The 21,451-nt window shown below is 36.0% G+C and overlaps 1 protein-coding gene across 5 annotated transcripts in view; it reads right to left on the bottom strand.

The window, feature by feature from the left end:
* Positions 1 to 1,232: 1,232 nt before the first annotated feature.
* The window catches only part of LOC105198248 (sodium/potassium/calcium exchanger Nckx30C), a 69,220-nt gene continuing 49,001 nt past the window's right edge, over positions 1,233 to 21,451 (bottom strand). For all 5 annotated transcript variants that reach the window (XM_026137174.2, XM_026137175.2, XM_011164902.3 and 2 more), the window contains 3 exons: positions 15,409 to 15,544; positions 10,204 to 10,456; positions 1,233 to 4,397 (listed from right to left, as the gene is read on the bottom strand). In XM_026137174.2, the coding sequence (XP_025992959.1) occupies positions 4,157 to 4,397; positions 10,204 to 10,456; positions 15,409 to 15,544 (630 nt within the window). In that variant the 3' untranslated portion in view covers positions 1,233 to 4,156. The remainder of the gene's footprint in view (positions 4,398 to 10,203; positions 10,457 to 15,408; positions 15,545 to 21,451) is intronic.

Here is a 21,451-nt window from a genome sequence, read left to right as displayed (position 1 = left end):
TAGTGGTCGAGAAGATCGCATTGTTGCTAAGATTGCTACCATTCATTGCTTGTTTTCACGTCGTGATCATAATTTTTTTGTATTCTGAGTAACTGCAAATTGTCTGCACTATCTCTTTAAAGTTTAACATTGTAATTTAACCATTCTTTGTCGCCTAGAGAAAAGTTTAAAAGTTTATGTTTAAATTAATGGAATTGTTTCTTTAATGTGATTTTTTATTGAGTTAAAATAAAAATATTTTTTGAGAAAAATGAAAATTAGTTTGATTTTAAGAAATTACGTTATTAAAGTAAATAATCATTTGTTTAAATTATTTCTTTAATTTAAGCAAATAATTTTTTAATTTGAAGAAAATATTAACAGAAATGTAAGAAATAACTTATTTGTTCTAGTTTTAAAAATATATTTCTTCCGTTCAAAAAAATATTTGAGTTGCGTAATTAAACTATTTCTTTAATTCTAATAGAAGGAACAATCAAAAAATTTTTTTGGATAAAAAAAAACTTCTTTTTAACTGTATAGCAATGAACAAATTTGTTTGATTCAAACAAATGTTTTTCGACTCGAAGAAACTTTTCTCTGGGTGTAATCGATTACGCGCGAAAGAAAATATAACATCTAACAGAAAGTTATTGACGTCGTATTTTTTTCTCCATCTCTCGATACGTTAATATCGTTAACGGATTCTACGAATTATCGGTCAACTTTAGCCTCTCTCTCCCTTTGGGCACAAAAGCGCGACTCACGACGCTTTTCGTCGCGTGAGGGATCGAAGCATCGCGGAGTATGGAATTTTTTTAATGTAATCGAGCGCACGTAGTGTCGAATTGCATGGCTATGATTTGGGCAGATCAGAGACAGGTAGACATAGCGTCGGAAGGCTAAACGTAATAGTTGTCACACGCGCATCATGCACGGGATATAAGCTGCGAGACCGAAAGACCATCCTTCTTGCTTCCAACGTCGGGACCATACAAAAAATGCGACAAATATAACGTTAAATATATATATATATATAATATATAATATATAATTAATATATTTTTCGTATATGTTTCATCGCCGAATTTTCACACACACACACGGACGCACACGACACATACACACACGCACACACATACGCACATTTTCTCTTTCTCTATTATATATACGTGTGATTTTGATAATCTAAAATTCGCTCTATCGATTAACGTACACGGTACTTTTTTATATTATGGTCTTTTTCTTCTTCATACCGCGGATTCAATTTTTGCGTTAGCTGTGGGCTTAATAAAAAGCTAGGCCGCTTTTAGGCGTTCAGGCTACCGAAAATGTAATATTACTCCTCTGTATTTCTCCCAAACTGTGAGGGTATGTATAATAACATTTTGTTCATCTCGTATGTAATATAATCGATATCACATTATAACTATTACCTCTATGTCCTTAAAACGTATCCTTTACAAACGCTTTATACAACACGGGTCCTGTAACCTGGATTAAAAATCGCCCATTCTGTCATGCCCCGGCTGTACATGTTCCTACTTTTTCTTCATCTTCTTTTACCTCTTTCTTTTTTTTTTAGTTTTCTATATCGTTCTCTCTCTTTTTCTCGTTCTCTTTCTCTGTCTCTCTTCCAATCTTACACACATTACACACTCGTTCACTTTTCTATTACCCGTTTATCTTCACTGTGTACATATAACAATCATAGTAATCATATTTTTTTCTAACGGTACCTTAGTAGTGTCATAGTGCAATGTCGAAAACTTGAAAGAAGTTAGCAAAAAAACAACTGCTCGGAGAGAGTATCAAGCTGATGTGGAACATCACGGAAAGTGCAATGTCTAAACGACTCGACATTCGTCTGTTTCTTTCGTTTCGTAAGAGCATATCATAACAGTACATTACTTACACGCGTGCAAATATCTGCAGTGTATTTCGATACTTTTCCTACGCAGAGAGAATATCGCACGATGATTCGATCGTGCGTAAGGTGCATCAGTAAGCGACACGAGCACTCTTGGGGGGAGTGATCCTTAGAATCTCCACATGATGCACCAATTCGAATATACGATTTGCAACAATTTTCCTTATGCACTTAAGAAAGTCTGCTTTTTTTTCGCATGTCGCTTACAGATTATAGTTACAGTAGTAGTAATAATTGTATTTAAGAGAAAACACGCTCGGAATCGGATCTGGATGTCTTACGCGAACGAGATGTTTTCTTAGACTTGTCGAATTAACTTTATACTGACCAATAAATAAATTTGCCGAAAATTCTACTGCGCAATTTTCTGCGAAATTATGTCATAATAAATTTTCTAAAAAAGAAGCATTTATAAGGATGGCTTAATTGATCGAAAAGGCGTTTTTCTTTTCAAACAGACAATTTTCGTAAACAAGCGGTTGCCTTCTCTTTTGCTAAATTAACGCTACGCATCGATAAATGCGTTTTCTTCGAAAACCGATTCGCTTGTTTCTTGCGTTCGCTACGAATCTGCTATTAACGATTCATCGAATCAAAAACGGAGAACATGTAAGCAGTAAACAGATCAATTGATTTCCAATCAAAATTTCATATTTTTATCACTATTCTATCTTATTCACGTATCAACAGTAACATCCGTTCCGATTGCACGCTGAAAATCCGATGCGACGATCAGCCGTTTCGTTTGAGACGTGATTGCCAGTGTTTGAATCATATCAATTTAATAAATCAATGTTTGAAGACTTTCAATGGGCGTTTCATGCAATTTCACGAACATGTAGAACATGTTTTATTGAACAATCAAACAGCTTTTATTTTAATTTCTGATAATAATTTGCTTTTGCGTTGTTAAATCGGAAAATAAAATTTGAAAAAGAAATAAAATATTTTCTGCGTTTGCAACAAAAGAGAGTTTTTCTCACATGACACATTATATATCGCAGCATATTATGGCACACTGTAATTTTGGTTAAAGGAAATATGTAAAGTTATACGACTTGCCTGAAATGTGCACCTGGCGTATGTGAACGCCACTCGAGATGAACTCATGAGCGAACGTCGCGTTTCGTCGTCAAAACGGAACGCCGAACACCGCACCGCATCAGATTGGATTTCGTGAGTACAACAGAGTGAAAAGTTATAACGCTAGTTCTATTAGATATTAGAGGCGAAGAGAATTCCTGCTTTAGAGAAAAATCGGCGAGCGGTCAGGTCACTTGTTCTAGGGATAACGTTATGTATTAATATTTGGACGTGAGCGTGCCAAGGAGTCAAACGAGAGAAGACCTACTGTAACATTTTGTACACTGGTAACATCGCGTTTTAAGTCTAATATTATTGCTATATTATATAGGTATACTCGAAAAACGTGATGTTTCTATAAATGCACGAATCAAGCGATATCTGACGATATCCATGATTATAATTAGAAATATATAACCCTTATTACGGATCATAGTTGAATATATAACAGAGTAGCTTTTCTGTAAATCTTTATTGTAATAATTTCAAGTGAAGTAATAACGGTAATGCACTTAACTTGTCTGATGTTCAGTGTCGCTTATTGGCTAATAAGAAGTAGGATGAGAAAGAAGAAATAACAAAAAAAAAAGAAAAAAAGAAGAAAAAGAAGATCGGAGAGTGTCAAAGGTCTGTGCCAAAAAACTTTTTCCGAGGATTACATAAAATGATATTTGGTCCTTGGCACGATCGGCTAACGCGCTCGCCATGCCTAAATAATAAAGTAGCGCACTCGAGTGGACTCGGTTAATTCTTAACAAGACGAGTATTTCGTTTCAGGTATTTCAAGATTTTTATACAATATGTACACCTTTCGCGACTAGAGCAAAACGCCTTGTAATCTGATACGCGAAGTTGCTGTGACCCGATGATCGGTGATAGTGGCGGTGTGATGGTGCTGCTATTGCCGTTCAAGTACTGTCAAGTCCCCTTGACGCGCGCGAGAGCGCGGAAGGTATAATGACTGGCACGCGGTTTCCTCCTCGGCTCGAAGCGGCGACCGCGGGGAAGAGAGTTCTCTCGTCGGCCGTGACTCGCCGACGACGATGACGATGATGATGACGAGACCCGTAAGTGTGCGTCCGTTTCGCAGACGTATATAAACGTTTCCTTCGGAAAGGAATTTTTTAATACCTCTGCTGCCGCGGCTGCGCTGTCCTGGCTGCCCTACACCGGGCATACCAGAATCTCGTACTCGAACATCAGCGAGACGGCGACGAAGACGAAGTAGAGGATGAACATCGTGAAGCCGAGGCCCCTGTTCATTTTCCATCTGAAGCAGGCGATGCTCATGATCACGAATAGCAGCATGCAGAACAGTATCGCTATGCTGCACACCATGCCCACTGAGTTCACCTCCACGGGTTTCCCGTAGATTAAACCGTATAGGAGCCATGGAACCGGAAGCCTGCGGACAGAATCAAAGCGCAAATCGAGCCCATTTTCACTGCCCAACTGATGTGCCTACAATTAAACCAATGTATTTCGGATCTTTCGTGTTTCGATTCCCTTACAGCACGGCATAGCAAGCATTGCAAAATATTGCTGCAATGTTTCAGCAACGGTGGAATGTCTGCTTCAGAAGTATCGATACGTAATGTTGCAGCAATGTATACAATATTGTATTAACGTTGCTGCAATATTGCTGAAACATTGTAGCAATGTTTTGCAATGTTTTTGCTACTTTGTGCTGTATGGGTTTTCTTCTCCGTTATTTTCTAGTATGGAAATAAAGTATGTACTTTTCGAATGCAAGAGAATTTTAACAGAACGTTGCAGCAACGTGGACAATTATTTAAAGCTATCAGCGATAATAGTGTATTGATTTTAGAAGATTTTTAAATCTTTTTCCAACAATTGCAAGTTGCAGTTACATTACTGTTAGTTATAATCTCCCTTGTCGTATAACACCTTTGTCATATTGTTGAGTAGAAAATTATAACTATTATTCGTCATATTGAATTTGCCAATTTAGAAGAGTTTAAATTAATATTTTATCATCCTAATATATATATATCTCGCATACAGTGATTCAAGAGGAAATATTAGAAATAATGTGAGAAGTGAAAATATTGATCATGACGAAGAAAAAAAGAGCTCACGTGGACACATGTTCAATTCGAAATGGTTTTTAAGATAGAGTCGCGAAGTGCGGCACGTGCTTTCAATAAAATTTTCTGAGTATATGTATATTTACATCTCTCTTTCTCTCTCTCTCTCTCTCTCTCTCTCTCTCTCTCGCGCTATAAACTCTATTAGAACATTACGGTTTTATGATTGCACGTGCGGCCGGATCATCCGCTGGCATCGATCGAGCGTAAACGTGCATGTGCACGCGTGTAGGTGGCTGTTGCGCCGCTCTATATATTATTTGAAGTACAGTATCTATAATTCACATTCGTCTGCAACAATGCTGTCGACGTGTCTTGGATATATATCGTTTGACGTGTAATCGCAAACGCACAGCGCATTTGCACACAAACGCAAAGAAATATTTCTCCGCTTCCTTTTCAGGCAGTCTGCCAGCTGGCAGTCGGTCAGCGGATGCGTAGCTATGATTGATGATCGACGAGAAGGATCTGATGTTTCGTCGCGGCGCGCGATTGCCAGGAAATCGAATGTCACAGACGGATGCGCGATCAACTGCGGAAGATTGAACCTTAGCCGCGAAGACAAAGCGAGGTGAGTTAATTGATTCTTATTAGCGGCAGTCAGAAGCTGCTAATATCATCATTGCCTCCTATTGAAGATCGCTCAAAAAAATATCGTGCGTAAAAGTCTTGGAATTTTGGAACGGTTTCAAAATAATTCGGTTACGTTTAACTCCTTTGCCAATGACATTGTTTCGGAAAAGCAGCGAGAGCCGCAGTGTCCGCAGTGGGACTCTGAATACAAGTAAGCAAAAAGCACAAATATGCAAACGGATGCGGGACAGGCGAATTAGCGGACTCGAAAATTGGCAAACTTTTGTCACTCGTTCGGAGCACGGATTCGCGTTAACGCGACACGAAAACAGCCGCGCGGAACTGCGCGTTTTTATATCGAATAAGAAAAACTAGAAGCGCTCGCGTGGTTTTAGCGATGAGACGAGTCGAGATTCCGCGTAGAGATTCTCGAGACCTTTTCCGTGGGAAATGAGTCTCGGCGTTTGGAACAGTATTCGCGGCATTTCCCGCGCCAACAATATAATAATGCCGAGGAATGACTAGCGAATGCGATTACAGTGAAATAGCGAGAATACCTTGACGGGCTCGAACCGGCTACCAATTCCGCGCGCCTCTTCTAACCCCGTTCGTCAGCAAAATTCCGATTCGTATCGCACGCGCGAGCGTATATTATGAGAATGCGAATTTACGTATGTATATTATATATGAAATTCGTGTGAGGATATTGATGTTGGTACAATAGGCACCGTGCCTATATGTATATATTACACAATTAAGTCCATTGTGTTCGCGCGCGTGCGAGAGAGACCAATAATTCCGATATTGTTCGATTCGTCTATTGAACTTCACCGTGCCGTTGATATCTTATGTGACCGTAATCGTTTCTACTGCCAATCAACTTCCTAGAGGTTCCGCTAACGATGTTGATCAAACGGTGTTTCGGGAAAAGTTTCAAACTACTGCAAACGCGCTTAATACTAGCGAATGCAAGGATTGCGAAATAACGTAATGAGAATGGATATGAATTTTATGAATTATGGGATTTCTTTTTTATAATAATCCGTTTACATTTTTAAAATAATCAAGACAGTAATGCAATTAAAGACCAGGAAAACAAATGATACAATAAATTTTTTCTACTCTGAGAGATAAATTTTTTTAAGTAAAAAAAAATACATTTTCTTAAAAAAACCATGTATTTTGATGCAAACATGCAATCATTTTGTTCGTTCTGTTTAATTTTATTATTACATTTTTTGCATTTAAATAATAATTTTACAAATAGCTAATAATATTATTAAACTCAATTAAATTTTCTTAGATTAAAAAATCTGATTATCTTGAATATGAAAGTAATCTAACAGTAAATATTTTCTAGATCTGCAAGAAAAAAGTACTTGAGTAAAAATTATTTTTTTTTAGTTTATTTATATAAATATTTCAATTGAGAAATTTTTAGCTTGCAAATAAATGAGTTATTAGGACTCACCGAATAAATAATTTTTTTATGTTAAGTACAATTTTTTTATTTTAAGATATTCTTTTTCTAAATAATAAATTGATGAATTAAAGTCTTCTGATATATATAATTTTAGATGAGATTATATATGCAAAATAAATAAAATATGTAAAAGATATTGAAGTCGATAAAAGATATTGAAATTTTCAAAATATTCAGTATTTAATTTGCATTAATTTAAGCGTAGAACATTGATCGTTCATGTTGGTAAATGACGTAAAATTATGTATCTAATGATTTAAATCAAAGATGCATGTATCTTCAAAGTAACTGCATATTTTAAGGTAAGCTAAATACTATTCTATTCAACACAGTACAACATCGGTATAACTGTGCCAACCATTGGCTGCGCATACATTCTTGTATGCACAATATGAATAACAATAGCGTCGTTTCTTCCACTAGCAATGAAAACAGAATATTACAATATTACGATAAACGCCTCTCATGCATGGTGGGAGATGACGGAATTGATCGAATATTTAATTAACAATCCTCGTCTTTTTATCTGAGCGTTTAGACAGCGTCAAGTTAAAACAAAAAAAGATTAAAAAGAAAACGAGATATCTTTTACTGTTGATAGAAATCTAGATATTTGTAAAGCAAGCCGACCGATATTTTTTTTTCGTCGTATTAAATTTTATCCCGACATGCTATTTTCCTCTTTCCGCTCGAACGATTAATGCTACCGAAATTTGAGATTGATATCCCTTTCCGAATGAGCTTCCCGGCCTCTTTGGCACCTGGCCTTTTTTGTTAATCGATCCCTCAATATAGTGCGACGTAAATGGGTTTCGGGTTCAAAAACAGAGAAAGCTGCGGACGCTTTCAGGAGTGTATTAAATTTCTTAGTTGCGGCTGTTTTAGCACACTGTTTTAATATCTTACATCGCGTTCTCCTATCTCACGGCAAGAAAGTGTTTGAAAAATCTTCACGTACAATCCTTGCAGAATATTGCACGTTTCCCTGCTGGATAAACATCATACCGTAACCTACTCTGAAATATATTGTAACTTCCTCGATATTCCACGATATTAAATGCGAGGAGATAGTAATACAATTTACCGAGATTAATCGAATGGCGATTGCGGATTCACGTGGAGCGTTGTAACGTTGACATTTTAATGACAATATCGGAATAATATCGAGTTTTTTTTCTTAATTTGCTTTCTTTTTCGTTATTCACATCGTGCTACTCACTTTGCTAGTTTCTATACTTACAAATGTTAATACAAAACGTGTCGGGAATGTATGGGTGTCCTTTGATCTTTATCTACATAGTTCAATTTATGAATACTAATCTACGTTTTAAACTTTTCTTATTTTTTTTCTTCAAAGTTCGACACAATTCTATTTGGAAAATCGATATGACGATTCGTGCCTTCTAAAAGCTTTCTTGTATCTTATCTATTTCAAATCTAGCAATCCTATTATAACATATATATATCGAAATATATCGTAAATCTATTCACATACAAAATCAATAAGAAATACATGTTGCTGCGATATCTTTAAAATGGAAATATAATAGTGTGACCTTTGCGAATTTGCTTTTTATGTTTCTTCTAAAATTTTATTCCACCATACGTATTAATGAAATATTATTTTCTGGTCACACTCTTCATTTTTACCGTATTTTGAAAAATGTTTTAGTAATTCTTCACGATAAGTTTCCATTGCGAGCGCAGTCAAAACTTTCTATTTCTTTCCCTTTTTTTAATTAATTCGTCAAAAAATATTTTAATACGTACAGATTGTAAAATTTGTACAATAATACATGTAATATAAAATAGAAAGAAACTAATGAGAAAATTGAGTAAAATACTGTAAAATACTGTTCGCGAGAAATAGTACTCGAAATAAAAGCGTTATTATTGAACGATAACATTCCACAATGGAGCTAAACAAGTTTTAAGCATGAATGAAGAATAACCAGCGAAATCAAATCAAATTTTCTAGGATACACGGAGAGAAGATTAGGAATATTACCCATGAACATGATTCATTCAGCTACATTGCATATAACCACTATCATGCCGTATTAATATTGCAACCATACGATTATGGATAACCCAACATTGTTAATGGCAGCACATCCATCAGCTTAGACTGAAGCTACATTCCAAATCATCCTTTTCGAAGAAAATTATACTCAATACAATGTAATAGATATACGTTACGTGTAATATTTCGAGTAAAATTTTTCTCGAAAAGGATGCTTCGGAATTTAATTTGAGAATGTATTTTAATTTATAAGATCGGCAATTGTTCGAAGGACTTAAAACAATTATACGATACAGCCGTACTTGTGCAATTATTGTCATATTCTATACAGTATAACATACACTGTAAAAAATAAAATGCTAATCTAACACTTTTATATGTTCCAGAAAGTCCACTCTAAATTTTAAGTTAAAATAACTGTTATTTTAACTTAATAACTTAAAATAAGAGTTATTTTAACTTTTGAGTTATTTCAAATTAAAATTTAGAATGGACTTTCTGGGACATTTTATTTTTTGTTGTGTAGAAAAGGCATTGCAAAATATTGCTGCAATGTTTCAGCAACGTTGCAATAACGTTCGCTTCGGAAATATTGATACGTAATGTTGCAGCATTGCAGCAACACATATAGTGTTACATTAATGTTGCTGCAACATTACGTATTAATGTTTCTGAAGCGAACATTTTATCGTTTCTGCAATATTACTGAGACATCGAAGCAATATTTTGTAATGTTTTTGCTATTCTGTGCTGTACGGGACGTTCGAACATATCTACTTAGAAATATTCGGATAGTTGCATATCGACTGGTTAATATACTTATTGACATTGTTGTTACATACAAAAAATATAGTATTGTATTATTAATTAACAACCTTAACTATACTCGTTACTGGTTACCAATCCCTTATGATTTCTCTCCGTGTATTTTGGAACAAAACGCGATATCGTGGCCCACGCAATACATCGCAAGACAAGGTCGTATTGCGACGCCAGGAATTCTGGAAGAGATTTGGATGCTCACCCAACGGTCACGTCGAAGATGTTACTGCCGACGGAACTCGACACGGCCATGTCGCCGTATCCCTTTCGCGCCACGATGACGCTTGTGATGAGGTCCGGTATGCTGGTGCCAGCTGCGAGGAACGTCAGGCCCATCACTTCCGGCGGTATGGCCACTGTGTCGCCGGCGACGTTCGCCCACCAGACCATCAGGTACGAGTACGCCGCGATCCAGAAGATCGAGCCGATGAACGTTATCGGGAACAACTTCTTCCCTGAAATTAAGCGCGTGGATGCGTGGCATCTGTTACACATTCCCTGCGGGTCTTACGGGAGATTGCATTAATCGCCGTGGAGGAGGAGGACGCAGCGCCGTTATCGGAAGTGACTTTACGGTAATTTTTCCTCCCCCCTCGGGAATCTTATCGCAAGGACAAGAACGGTGTCTGCGGGGGATGTTTCTTCGCTCGGAATTATGCAGTCAGCCACGTGGCGCCATGCAGCGTTCTATTCGCATCACCCGGTTGTAGTTTCCATTAACGGGAGTAGTTTAAGTATGCTAAATGTGTTTGGTCGATTACCATTTCTGACATCATTGTGAAACATTGACTAACTAGAGTAAATGCAATGCGAATTTGAAAAATAGTTCGTTTTATAGATGTATAATAAAAAGTAGACAAGAATATGCAAATACACGCTTTGAAAGATTTTTTTGGGATTCGATCGATGAAGTAAAATTGAAATGGATATATCAAGATCATGGGTGCGCAATTATTTTAATAATTTAGCGATAACGTAGCTTTGCAGTCGCAATAGCGAATTGTTTAGAATAAATTTATGAATCATTAAATGAGAGTTTCCTAATAAATCGCAATCTTTTCTGAGGATATAATGGTAGCCGAAGTTCTTAGTCAATAAGAACCGCCAGTTCGTAAACTTTAATACCGCATTCACGTGTTGTAACGTTGCAATGACGAGAATGAAGTTCGAGATATCTAATCCGTCTCGTAATCTAATCCTAATGACTGGATCTCGAGGGTTTAATTCGAGAGTGACGGAGTGTTTCACCCTGAATGATTTGCAGAGAAATTTAACGTATATCGTACAGATAATTCTTCGCTCTAACACACCTTTCTGGCAGGCGTTCCGAAAATCGACTTTTTCTTATAATTATTATGATCACGGTAGCAATTAATGAGGAGATACAAAACAAAAGTTTTTTCTATTAAATTGTTTCTCATATTAATTTTATAATCTGGATAAATGGAGGTACGCAATGAAAGAGCTATGCAATAATTTGCTTAAATTAAGTGAGATTAATTAAGTTTAGTCCAAGCAGTTTTAATTATCCGAGGAAAGAGTTACATCATGAAAAGAAATCTTAATTTGCTATGAAAGTAGTTGCATTCTCGTTTAATTTTAGGGACAATTATTTACTAATTTCTTAATGAATCCGTTAGTCGTGCTGAAGTATCGGTGTATCAATAACGAAACTTTCATGTACTTTCGTAAACTCAAAAATTAAAAGAAAAATCGAGAGAATTTGTAAAAAAAAAAGAATGCCTCGATTTATGTGAACTTTTTGTATAAATATTGACTAATGATCTGACGATCTTTGATTCACTCGTGTATTTTACAATACGTACAATCCCATGGTAATTGATTGCGATAACGTTCATATTAATAGATCTGCAATTAAAGGCCGAGATTGCTGAAATTCAAAGGACGTATCGGAATTTTAGCTGACAATAGAGTCAGTACGTACAGGCGCGTACGTACGGCCATCTATACGTGTGCCAACAATCAGTCCCCAATGCGAAATTAGCGTGTCAATATCATCTTTCGTCGCATTGTGCAATATCGCGATAGAAGCGTGTTAATAGGCTGAGATAATGCAGGAGACGCGTGATAAATGGCGGTATGAATAACAGCAGCAGCGGTGCGCCGCACTCAGGTTGATCTTAACATTTATTATTAAATCGATATGCGCCACGTACCGAATCCGATATAGACACGCTCGTTCTTCGCTCTTCGTTCTCCTCCTGCCGGACGACCGAATTGTGCCACCGATTGTAATATCTTCCGCGAATAATCCGCCATTGACGCTCTCATCGCGAGGTATCGGAAGAAACAAAGTTTTATCTTCCTTTTTTATTTCCTTCACCGCTAATCCTCGATAAAATGCCGTTACACGTCGGACAACGATAAGAAAGTGTAAGCCAGGTAAAACGCAAACTTGTGCAGCAGCAAGTCCGCTGTGAGTGCCGTTTAATTAGTCCCCCGCGTCGACGAGGTAAGTTCCACTCCGACGAAATCGATGGCTCGGAATCCCCGAATTCCCGGAGTCGAGTTAATATTACCACGGGGTCGATACCGGGGCCGGGGGAGCAAAACATCGCGCGACGTTTGGCGCTGATTGATAGAATTTAATCTGATCCCGACGTTTTCGGCGAGTTAAAAAATATACGCTTGGCGTAGAGTTTTTTTTCTTTTTTTTTGTTTTTTTTTGTCGGCCGTAATTAATGGCGTATTCGAAACGCTACTCCGCACCTCTTCCGCCTATTCAGATAATATTTCCAGCGATAAATCGTAACTCACGCTTCTATCGGCGAAGCAAAGCATTAAAGGTATACATGCAATTAAGCGATATATAATCAAGTATAAAATGTTAAATGGTCTAGGCATCGCGTGAGATTCTTAGATCTCGCCGATTTTCATATTTCCTTAAGTAATACGCAGATCCAATATCTATTGCGGTTCACAATTTATTGCAGTCGAGGGCGAAAATGGGGAGGATACACGTGAATATATATCTCCTTTATTATTAACGAGTTATGAAATTGGAGTGGAAATTATCTTGATATATTACCTACGTCTTAATATCGTCGTCTCATTATCAAAGAATAGAGATAAAGTGCACAAGTGGAATAAAGACGGAAAGCAGAGCGGAAGGCATTAAGCCATTGTTGCAAGTTCATAGACGTATTTACCGATTAAAAACACTTTTGATAAATTAAACTCTTCGTCCTTGAAGACTTACACATTCGTTTCATAAATATCCTAATTGACTTTTCAAGGAGAAAGGAGTTTAGGTCTCGCAATAGATGCAAGATATGTAAATGAAACTGCTTAATCGCTCTTGCGCTTAACAAAAGGTCTTGCTTTTGTCTTTGCTCCAGTTTTCATTTGCCTCTATTCAAGACCGATTATCCGTCAGTGTGGAGAAACCTAATATTGCTATCCGAACAGTCAACACAGTGAAAACATTGAAAGGGAAGGCCATCGGATGAAGCATTGATGTTGGTGCAAATATTCGGCCGCCCCCCATCGATCAAATTGGCTGAGAAAATTTAGTTTTACTTGATTTTCGCAAAGTTATTATATTAATTTTTATATAGGTATCTATATTTAATTTCGCAGTATGTACATATACATAGAAAAAGATAGTAATATGGCATTTATATTTTATTTAATAACTTTGTTAATAATTCAATACTTGATATTGAAACTTGAACGATTATAACGATCAGTCAAAATATTGTTTAATAGATTTTAGAATGAAAGTTATGAAATATTCATTACTTAGGGCGTAATTTATAATAATATGACGACATTACACAATGAGTGGAAGAGAAAATAACGTGGTAATATGGTCACTCGAAAAATAAATTTGAAAAATTGGTTTTATTTTAAAAAACAATCATTTTGTTACAAAATTATTTATTTTTAATTTTCCTTTGCTTAGAATTTTCATTCAGAAACATTAGAGTTGTTTAATATTAAACAACAAGAATAAAATCATATCTCTCTAATATTTCTGAACGCAGCCCTCCAGAGTGATAATTTATCGAAGAAATATTTCGATATGAAAATTTCGCTTAAAAAGCCATATTAATAAAATCCCATGTTATTGTTTAATTATGCATAATTCGAAATGTGTATAGCCGAATAAAAAGCTAAATAACAAATAAACATTCGAGTGTACATACATTCGTATGATAATACGCTCAAGTTTAAAAATAATGAGGAAGCATACGTAATTAAATGTTAAAATGTATCTTGAAAAAGTTTCGGAATGTTGAAAAGTAAAAATGCCTTGTAATAATTGTTAGCTATTGTATTGGCATATTAATGCCACGGATTATTATATAACGGATTACTAAACAAATGATTCCCATAAGCAGTCGTTAGAATTCGTCCAAATAACGGAGGGATAGCCTACTGCTTACAGTAGCCATAATACTATCTTCTCTTCTTTTTCTCTTCCTCTCTCTATACATACATATATAAAGTGTACAAATACATAATCCATTATTTTTTATGAAATTCGTTATTTATTATCGAAACATATCAATACAGTTCAATCATAAAAGTAATCTCGATTATTTTTCAATATTTTCCTTTTAGGCTAGTTATAGATTTCGGCTCGATAGAAAGGTTTTTTTTTGCAATAAATTCATAAACAAAGTAATTTTCTTATTTCTTCAATTTTTATAAATTTTTTGTTAATTAAAGCGCGCTGCATCGAACAGAAATCATAAAATGATAATTATCATAAAAAGATGTTGTATCCAATGAGTAAGTCAGATCTGGTAAAATTATCCCAGCTAAGTTGTATCTGTAATTGATGATCATAGGAAAAGGTCATTGCCCAATCGAATGAAAATGCTCAGCCTCGTGTGGTGAGATTGATCAAAGATACGCTATTGCAAATTGGTTGGGATGTCTTACTGCGCCTGACACACTCACTGGACACAGCGCCTTTAGATCATCATTTGTTCCGTTCAATGCAATACGCTTTGTCTGACAACATGAAAGTCGAAGAAATAAGAAGATGGCTTGATAAATTCATTGCAAGAAAGAATCTTTCGAGACGAGGTCTATAACTTGTCTGAAAGATAGAGGAAAGTATTTACAAATAATGAAGATTATCTTCATGATTGAACTATGTCGATATGTTTCAACAATAAATACTGAATTTCATAAAAAAAAAAAAAATAATGGATAGTTCATTTGTGCACATCTAATATACACATATATATTTTTAACTTTACAAAATTAGAAATTATGTAAATTAACTTTCTTAATCTTTTATATATATATTTGTATATAAACTTTTGAAAACTGAGAAAAGGTGACATTAGAAATCAGGAGATGCTCACCTGAATAAAAAATAATTTATTACAGATTGTTTGAACTTATATTAGCCTAGAAAGACGATAATTACCTCTAGGTGTTCTCGTATCCGGTAACGTCAACCAAAGAGGAAATAAGATTGGCGCGACCAAAATGTAAGTTAGCCTTTTTCTTGGGCTGCTCGGCCAGCCCATATTCAAGGCCTCTGGAGGTTCATCCTCTTCGCCCTGTGAATAAATATTAAAGAAATAAAATTCTGTCAAAAGCATTTCTCACTGTTCAGTTTAAGTTTATCGTAGCAAGTAATCGTAGATCAAATTTGTTTAATTAACGTGACTCGGGACTCGCGCAATATTGTTTTACTCTAAAGAACGCAAACGAAACTGTTTATATGCATTACCGAGGAATGTTATAAAGGAATGTTACAAAGTTCAAAGATCTTTTTAATAACGAGTTGATTACAAAGGCAAAGTATCTTTCTGCTACTCGAACAAACCACGACACAATGCCACAAAGCTTGTATTTCTGTGAAGCATCATCATTTTCGGCACATTCGCACTCAAGAACGAAATAAACCTTGTACATAGTTTCTTGTACGTACACTGAACTAATCCTCTCGTTTCGAATGTTTGTACATTAGCAGGGATCGACAGTGAAAGGACGGTGTTTGCCAAAGAGAAGAGAATTGCCGCCCGAGTTAATGTGCGAAATTTATCCTAATGCTTACGACTAAATAATTCGTATTTTTGAGGCAATAAATTATGTCACTGCAAGTGACAAATTATATTACAAACGTTCAGGAGCAAATTAAGACAAAATTCGAAAGTTTTCACGCTGCGAAATTTTCGCGGTGGATAGAATAAAAGGGTTGGGAATCTCCTCTCTGTCTCACTTAACATCCTCTGGGACCATTAATCTCGAATCTCGTCACTCTGCCGTGAACTTAACGAGGCTACTTGCCAGACCAAATCATCGTGTGAGCTTTTCCGGGCGCATCGCGTCGCGTCGTTCCCACAAATTCGCAAACTCCCGTGGAAAAGTGTAGGGTTGGTGACTTTGCTCCGATAATCCGTGGGAAGCGCGCGCGCGGGGCTGCAAACGCGCAGAGCTGGATACGGGTGGGATGCAGCATTGACCCAGATTTTCCGATGCATTCAAAATGAAAAGGCCCTCTCTCCGCTCATTTAGGACAAAGCCGCCTGAGACTACTCGCCTCCGTCCACGCGCCACGATACCGCACGATGCAGCTAACGCCGGTTAATATTCTCGGGAGATAGTCAAGTTCCGGTTTATATTTCCGCAGAGTGCCTCTCCGAATTGCAATCGACGATTATGAATCGCTCGGGAAAATTGTTTCGACATTCTCTGACATCTCTCCGTCTCTCTTTGCGTCATTGTAAGGACGATTGGTGCAAGAATGATCCAACAAGAGTTCTTTTATATCACAGCGAAAACGTTTCCGGCAAAAGCGCGGTGTCTTTTACATGACATTAAACGTTAAATGAATACCTATCGATACAAATTAGTAGTGTCAATTTTTTTATTTACATTATACTGGTTAAAAGTATTTTATATTTTCTATTCAATTTTAAAGTAAATTTCATATAAAAATACGACTTTTTTTTACGTAAACGCTGTTCAAACGCTACTGTATTGGACGATATACTGATCGAGCGTTTAATTAAAAAATGCCAATTGATTATCGTTAATATGAAAAAAATATTAAAATTACACTATTATCGTTTGATTTGCTAAAATTGCTTATAACAGCCCTGCTCATTATCCCCTGACAATTTTATATTGATTTTAAATCTCAGAGCACATACGAAATATTTATTAATTTTAAAGTTACATTATTATTTATAAAAACAAAATTTGCTTCTGTTAAAATTGTGTAAAGAAACGTATTGTCATGCGGATTTTTTACATAACGTTAAACTCTAAGTGAATATCTACCAATACGAATTTGTAGTGTAATTTTTTTTTGTTTACTTTATGCTAGTTAAAAGTGTTCTATATTTCCCGTTTTCCAATTTTAAAAGAAATTTCACATAAAAATACGATTTTTTTTAGACCGTAAACGCTGTTCGAACGCTACTATATTGGACGATGTACTAATTGAGCGTTTAATTAAGAAATGCCAATTGATTATCGTTAATACAAAAAAAAATATTAAAATTACATTATTATCGTTAAAAATTCTATTTGTTTATTAAAACTGTTTATAATAGTCCAGAATATTTTTTTTGTTAATTTTATTTTTTAAAGTTACATCATTATATATGTATAAAACTTGAAATTTACTTGTGATAAAATTGTGTAAAAAAGTGCACTGTCATACGGATCACGTAATACGGGTCACTTATCTCTTTTTATCGTCACTATCAAGACGTCATTGTAGAAAGCGTTAAAATATAATTGCATACTAAAAACTGAGACGTATCTTTTTAACGCGGAAGCTCGCGAAGGATATCGTAGCTGATTCAGTCAGATTTTGCTTGAGTCGATCTTAGTCGAAGAATCGTAAAAAGACGAAGGGCAATATTTTCCTCCTTCCTTCCCTCCGGATAAGATTCCACACGGAGGATGCACCGAGCGATGCATTTTTTTTAAACGAGTATCTCGCGCAGTAGACGCGTTAAATGTTAATGCGCTGATAAAAGCGCGAATGTTTGACGCAAGAAAATGACACGATGCAAACTATCGATTTAAACCGAGGGTCGTGCACGCGGTGCACGGCGTGGCAGTTCGTTGCGGTGACTACTGATTCAATCAGCTTTACCGCGCCGCCCGAGACGAGCCTTTTTAATCGGAGCAAAAAATCAGCTACGTGCAGTCTACAATTCGGCGCTTTGGCCGAAAATTCGTTTCGCATGGTGATATTAAAAATCGACCTGTCACAGTATTTATGTTCATCGTAAGCGGCTCGGGTGAGCGTCGAGTGGACTTAAAAATGATTTCTACACGCGTATATCCGTTGTCGCGGATCCGTAATAATTCGCGACGTCACTTTAAGATTCTTCGAAGAGCGCGAAAGACATCGAAGGCGAAGATGGGGCGGCGATAAAACGGTTTGTCGAAGTTGGAGGCCAGCGCGCGACGGGAAATGAGAAGCCTTCAAATATATGCGTTCCTATCGCGACGTGCCGTCGGGAAGAATTATTGAATATTTATCTCTGTCCGCGCCAAAGGACGAGGTAGAGTTCTACGCGATATCATCTGACGAGTAACGGGGAAGTTCAGACAAGCAATATCGCTCGTTGCGCTTTATCCTTCTTATTGTATCGATTGTTCGCGAGTCGTTTCTTCCCTCAGGGAAGGTGACAAGAAATTTTCCGACGCGAGAATAACGCGTCAAACGGTAGATAAAAACTTATGGACCGTTTCCCTTTTTCTCCTTTCGACGGCAGTCATGTGTGTATGTGTGTGTGTGTGTGTGTATGTACCTAGGATCGCGCGCGATTTGATCGAATTTCTCTGTGAGAGATGCGCTGCAACGTGACGGATCCACACTTTCACGTATCGGATCCCGCGGCGCGTCCGATTTCGATGAGAGCGAAATAACCTTGGGTGAACTTTTAAAGTTCGAAGCCGACAAATATCGAGCGACTGTCTGATTTATGATTGCCGAGTTCGCGGGTGAAAATTGCGGTTGTCCTGATAAGACTTAATAGATGAACACCGCGAGCCGATTTATACTCGGGCGCGTTAAGGCTTCGGGCGTAAAACTAACTTTGATTACTCTGGGGACTCACCCTGTTACTCTGTGGACCGTTTACGAAACACGATATTCGATTTAAACACGATAAAACTGAGTAAGAAGTAATATTTGTTTTAAATTTGGTTTCAATAGTGACCGAAGTTGAGAAACGGGACTGTGGAACGAAAAATGTGTAAATACTTTCCGATGGAACATTTATTAAATTATATGACGAAATCTTGCATAAAAATTATAATTTGCAATCACATAATTTGCAAGTATAATTGCAAAAATAAATGTGGAAGTATTGATCTTTCATAAAATTTTGATAATTGCGCATATAATTTCGAAATAGTAATTTTCGACAAAACTAACGATATCTCGATACATCTTAATGATATATTTGCAAAATTAAATTTAGAAAGAAATTGTTTAATAATTGAGAAAAAGTTTGAGATGTATTATGTATAAAAAACTTAGAGAAAAATTAATTCGTATACATGTTTACCAAAATGCCGTAATTATTCTTAAATTATAATATAGAAATATTACAGCATGAAATATTAAACATTCAGCATGGTAACATTTTAAATAAAGAATCAAACGGTTTTGGAAACAATTGTAAAATATTTATATCTCAAACCTAGATTTGTCTAATTTTTGACAAATATTATTTAGAAATTTTATTTTGATAAAATTTCTCCGTTATGACATCTTGGCGCAATATTGTAAAATTTTTATCAATTTGTGATGCTCATATTGTGCAATGCCTATCGAGGGCTGTGGTACTAATTCTATTGTATGTAATACTTATAGAAATCTTTTAGATATTATTTGAAACATTTTGATTTAATTCTAATTTTACTGAGAAAAAAAATTGTTAACTTGGCTAAATGTGTTTAACTTGTAGTGATTTCTTCAGTTTAAGCATGCATGTATGTATTTAAGTTAGCCTTCTGAGAACCGGCAAGTTTTTAGACAACTTTTCCAATTTTAGACTTGAAATTTTGTTAACCATGTCATTGCATTAATCTATTATACGAAAAAGATGTCACTTTAGAACTGATGACTGGCTTCCAGTGACTGGCTTCCAGTGACTGGCTTCCAGTATAAAAAAGTATAAAAATTTTTTCCCCGTATTTTTTCTTTGCGCTTTATATTATTATATTTCTAGAATAATTATTTAACAGCATTAAACAGTAAAACATTTTACAAAAAGCAATTATAAAAACATTATTATACTGCAATTTGAGGTGTAGTAAAGTAATTAAAAAACATTATATGAATTTACTTCGAAATAAATGTGTAAGTACTTATGAATACAAAATAAGCAATAAAATTCACTTAAATCGTTAAAAGCCGATATATCTCGGTTTCCGGTCCTTTAGAATTTAAATATATGGAAGTAATATATGTGCACATATGTATATATGTGTGTGTGTGTGTGTGTGTGTGTGTGTGTGTATAAAACTTAAATACATACGTACAAACACTTGAACTGAAGAAATCAACTACGAACTAAACGCATTTAGTGAAGTTAACAACTTCTTTTTCTCGGGTATACTCTAGTTTCCCCTTTTTAAATAATTAAAATGTTGAAACTTTCGTAGGAAGGTTGTATCATCACGGTTTTACACTGCTGAAGGTCTACGATAAAACGGAGAAGGTCCAAAATATATAGAATAGAATGTTACATCCATGTATAATAATGACGTTCGACGTGAAAGTTAAAAAGGATTACTTCGCGTGATTCGCAGTATTGTGAGAATTAAACTGCCTATTCTAATTCAGGATATCCAAGTCGTGATAGAAGCAAACATTTCACAATGGAAAGTAGAACGTTACGATATCGAACTAACGTGCCCTTTTGCAACGCGTGCTCCGAGGTACGCGACAGCCATCGCGAAGTTATACTAATCCTAAAATTAGCCTATCGTACTAATTTATCGGGTTGGAAGTTATTTTTCTCTTGCGAAATATTCTTGCGCGATCATCGGAAAATAGTAAGTATTCGAACGAGTCACGAGAAATGTGACGACAGGCATGCGCTACCACGCAAATCAAACGTTTTGTCAAGAAAAGTGGAACGACAAATTCCAATCAGCGTGCTCTCGACCTCTTTGTTTTATACGCGACGGCGTTTTAGAACCGGGAAATACCAAAAACTATTCCAATCTGTTGGGTCGAGGTACACCGTGTCTACGTCGGATCGTAGATCGGATCCTTCTACCTAGCACACACTATTCTTTCCGTCACTTGCAGAAATAAAGGAACAGGAGGATCATTTATAACTCGGAGACATATCGATTGATTCTATTAAACCGTACAAACGTGTTGGCGTTTTACTTTGGTTATTTCTTCGATGTAAATTGCAATGCAAATACCGCAATTCGAATCTCGGAAGATGCGATACGAAAGAAAATCATTGCACGAA

The sequence above is a fragment of the Solenopsis invicta genome, chromosome 7 (assembly GCF_016802725.1).
Source record: "Solenopsis invicta isolate M01_SB chromosome 7, UNIL_Sinv_3.0, whole genome shotgun sequence".
Classification (NCBI taxonomy): domain Eukaryota; kingdom Metazoa; phylum Arthropoda; class Insecta; order Hymenoptera; family Formicidae; genus Solenopsis; species Solenopsis invicta.
Note: the sequence above shows the minus strand (reverse complement) of the source record. Positions and strands in the feature narration are given on the sequence as shown.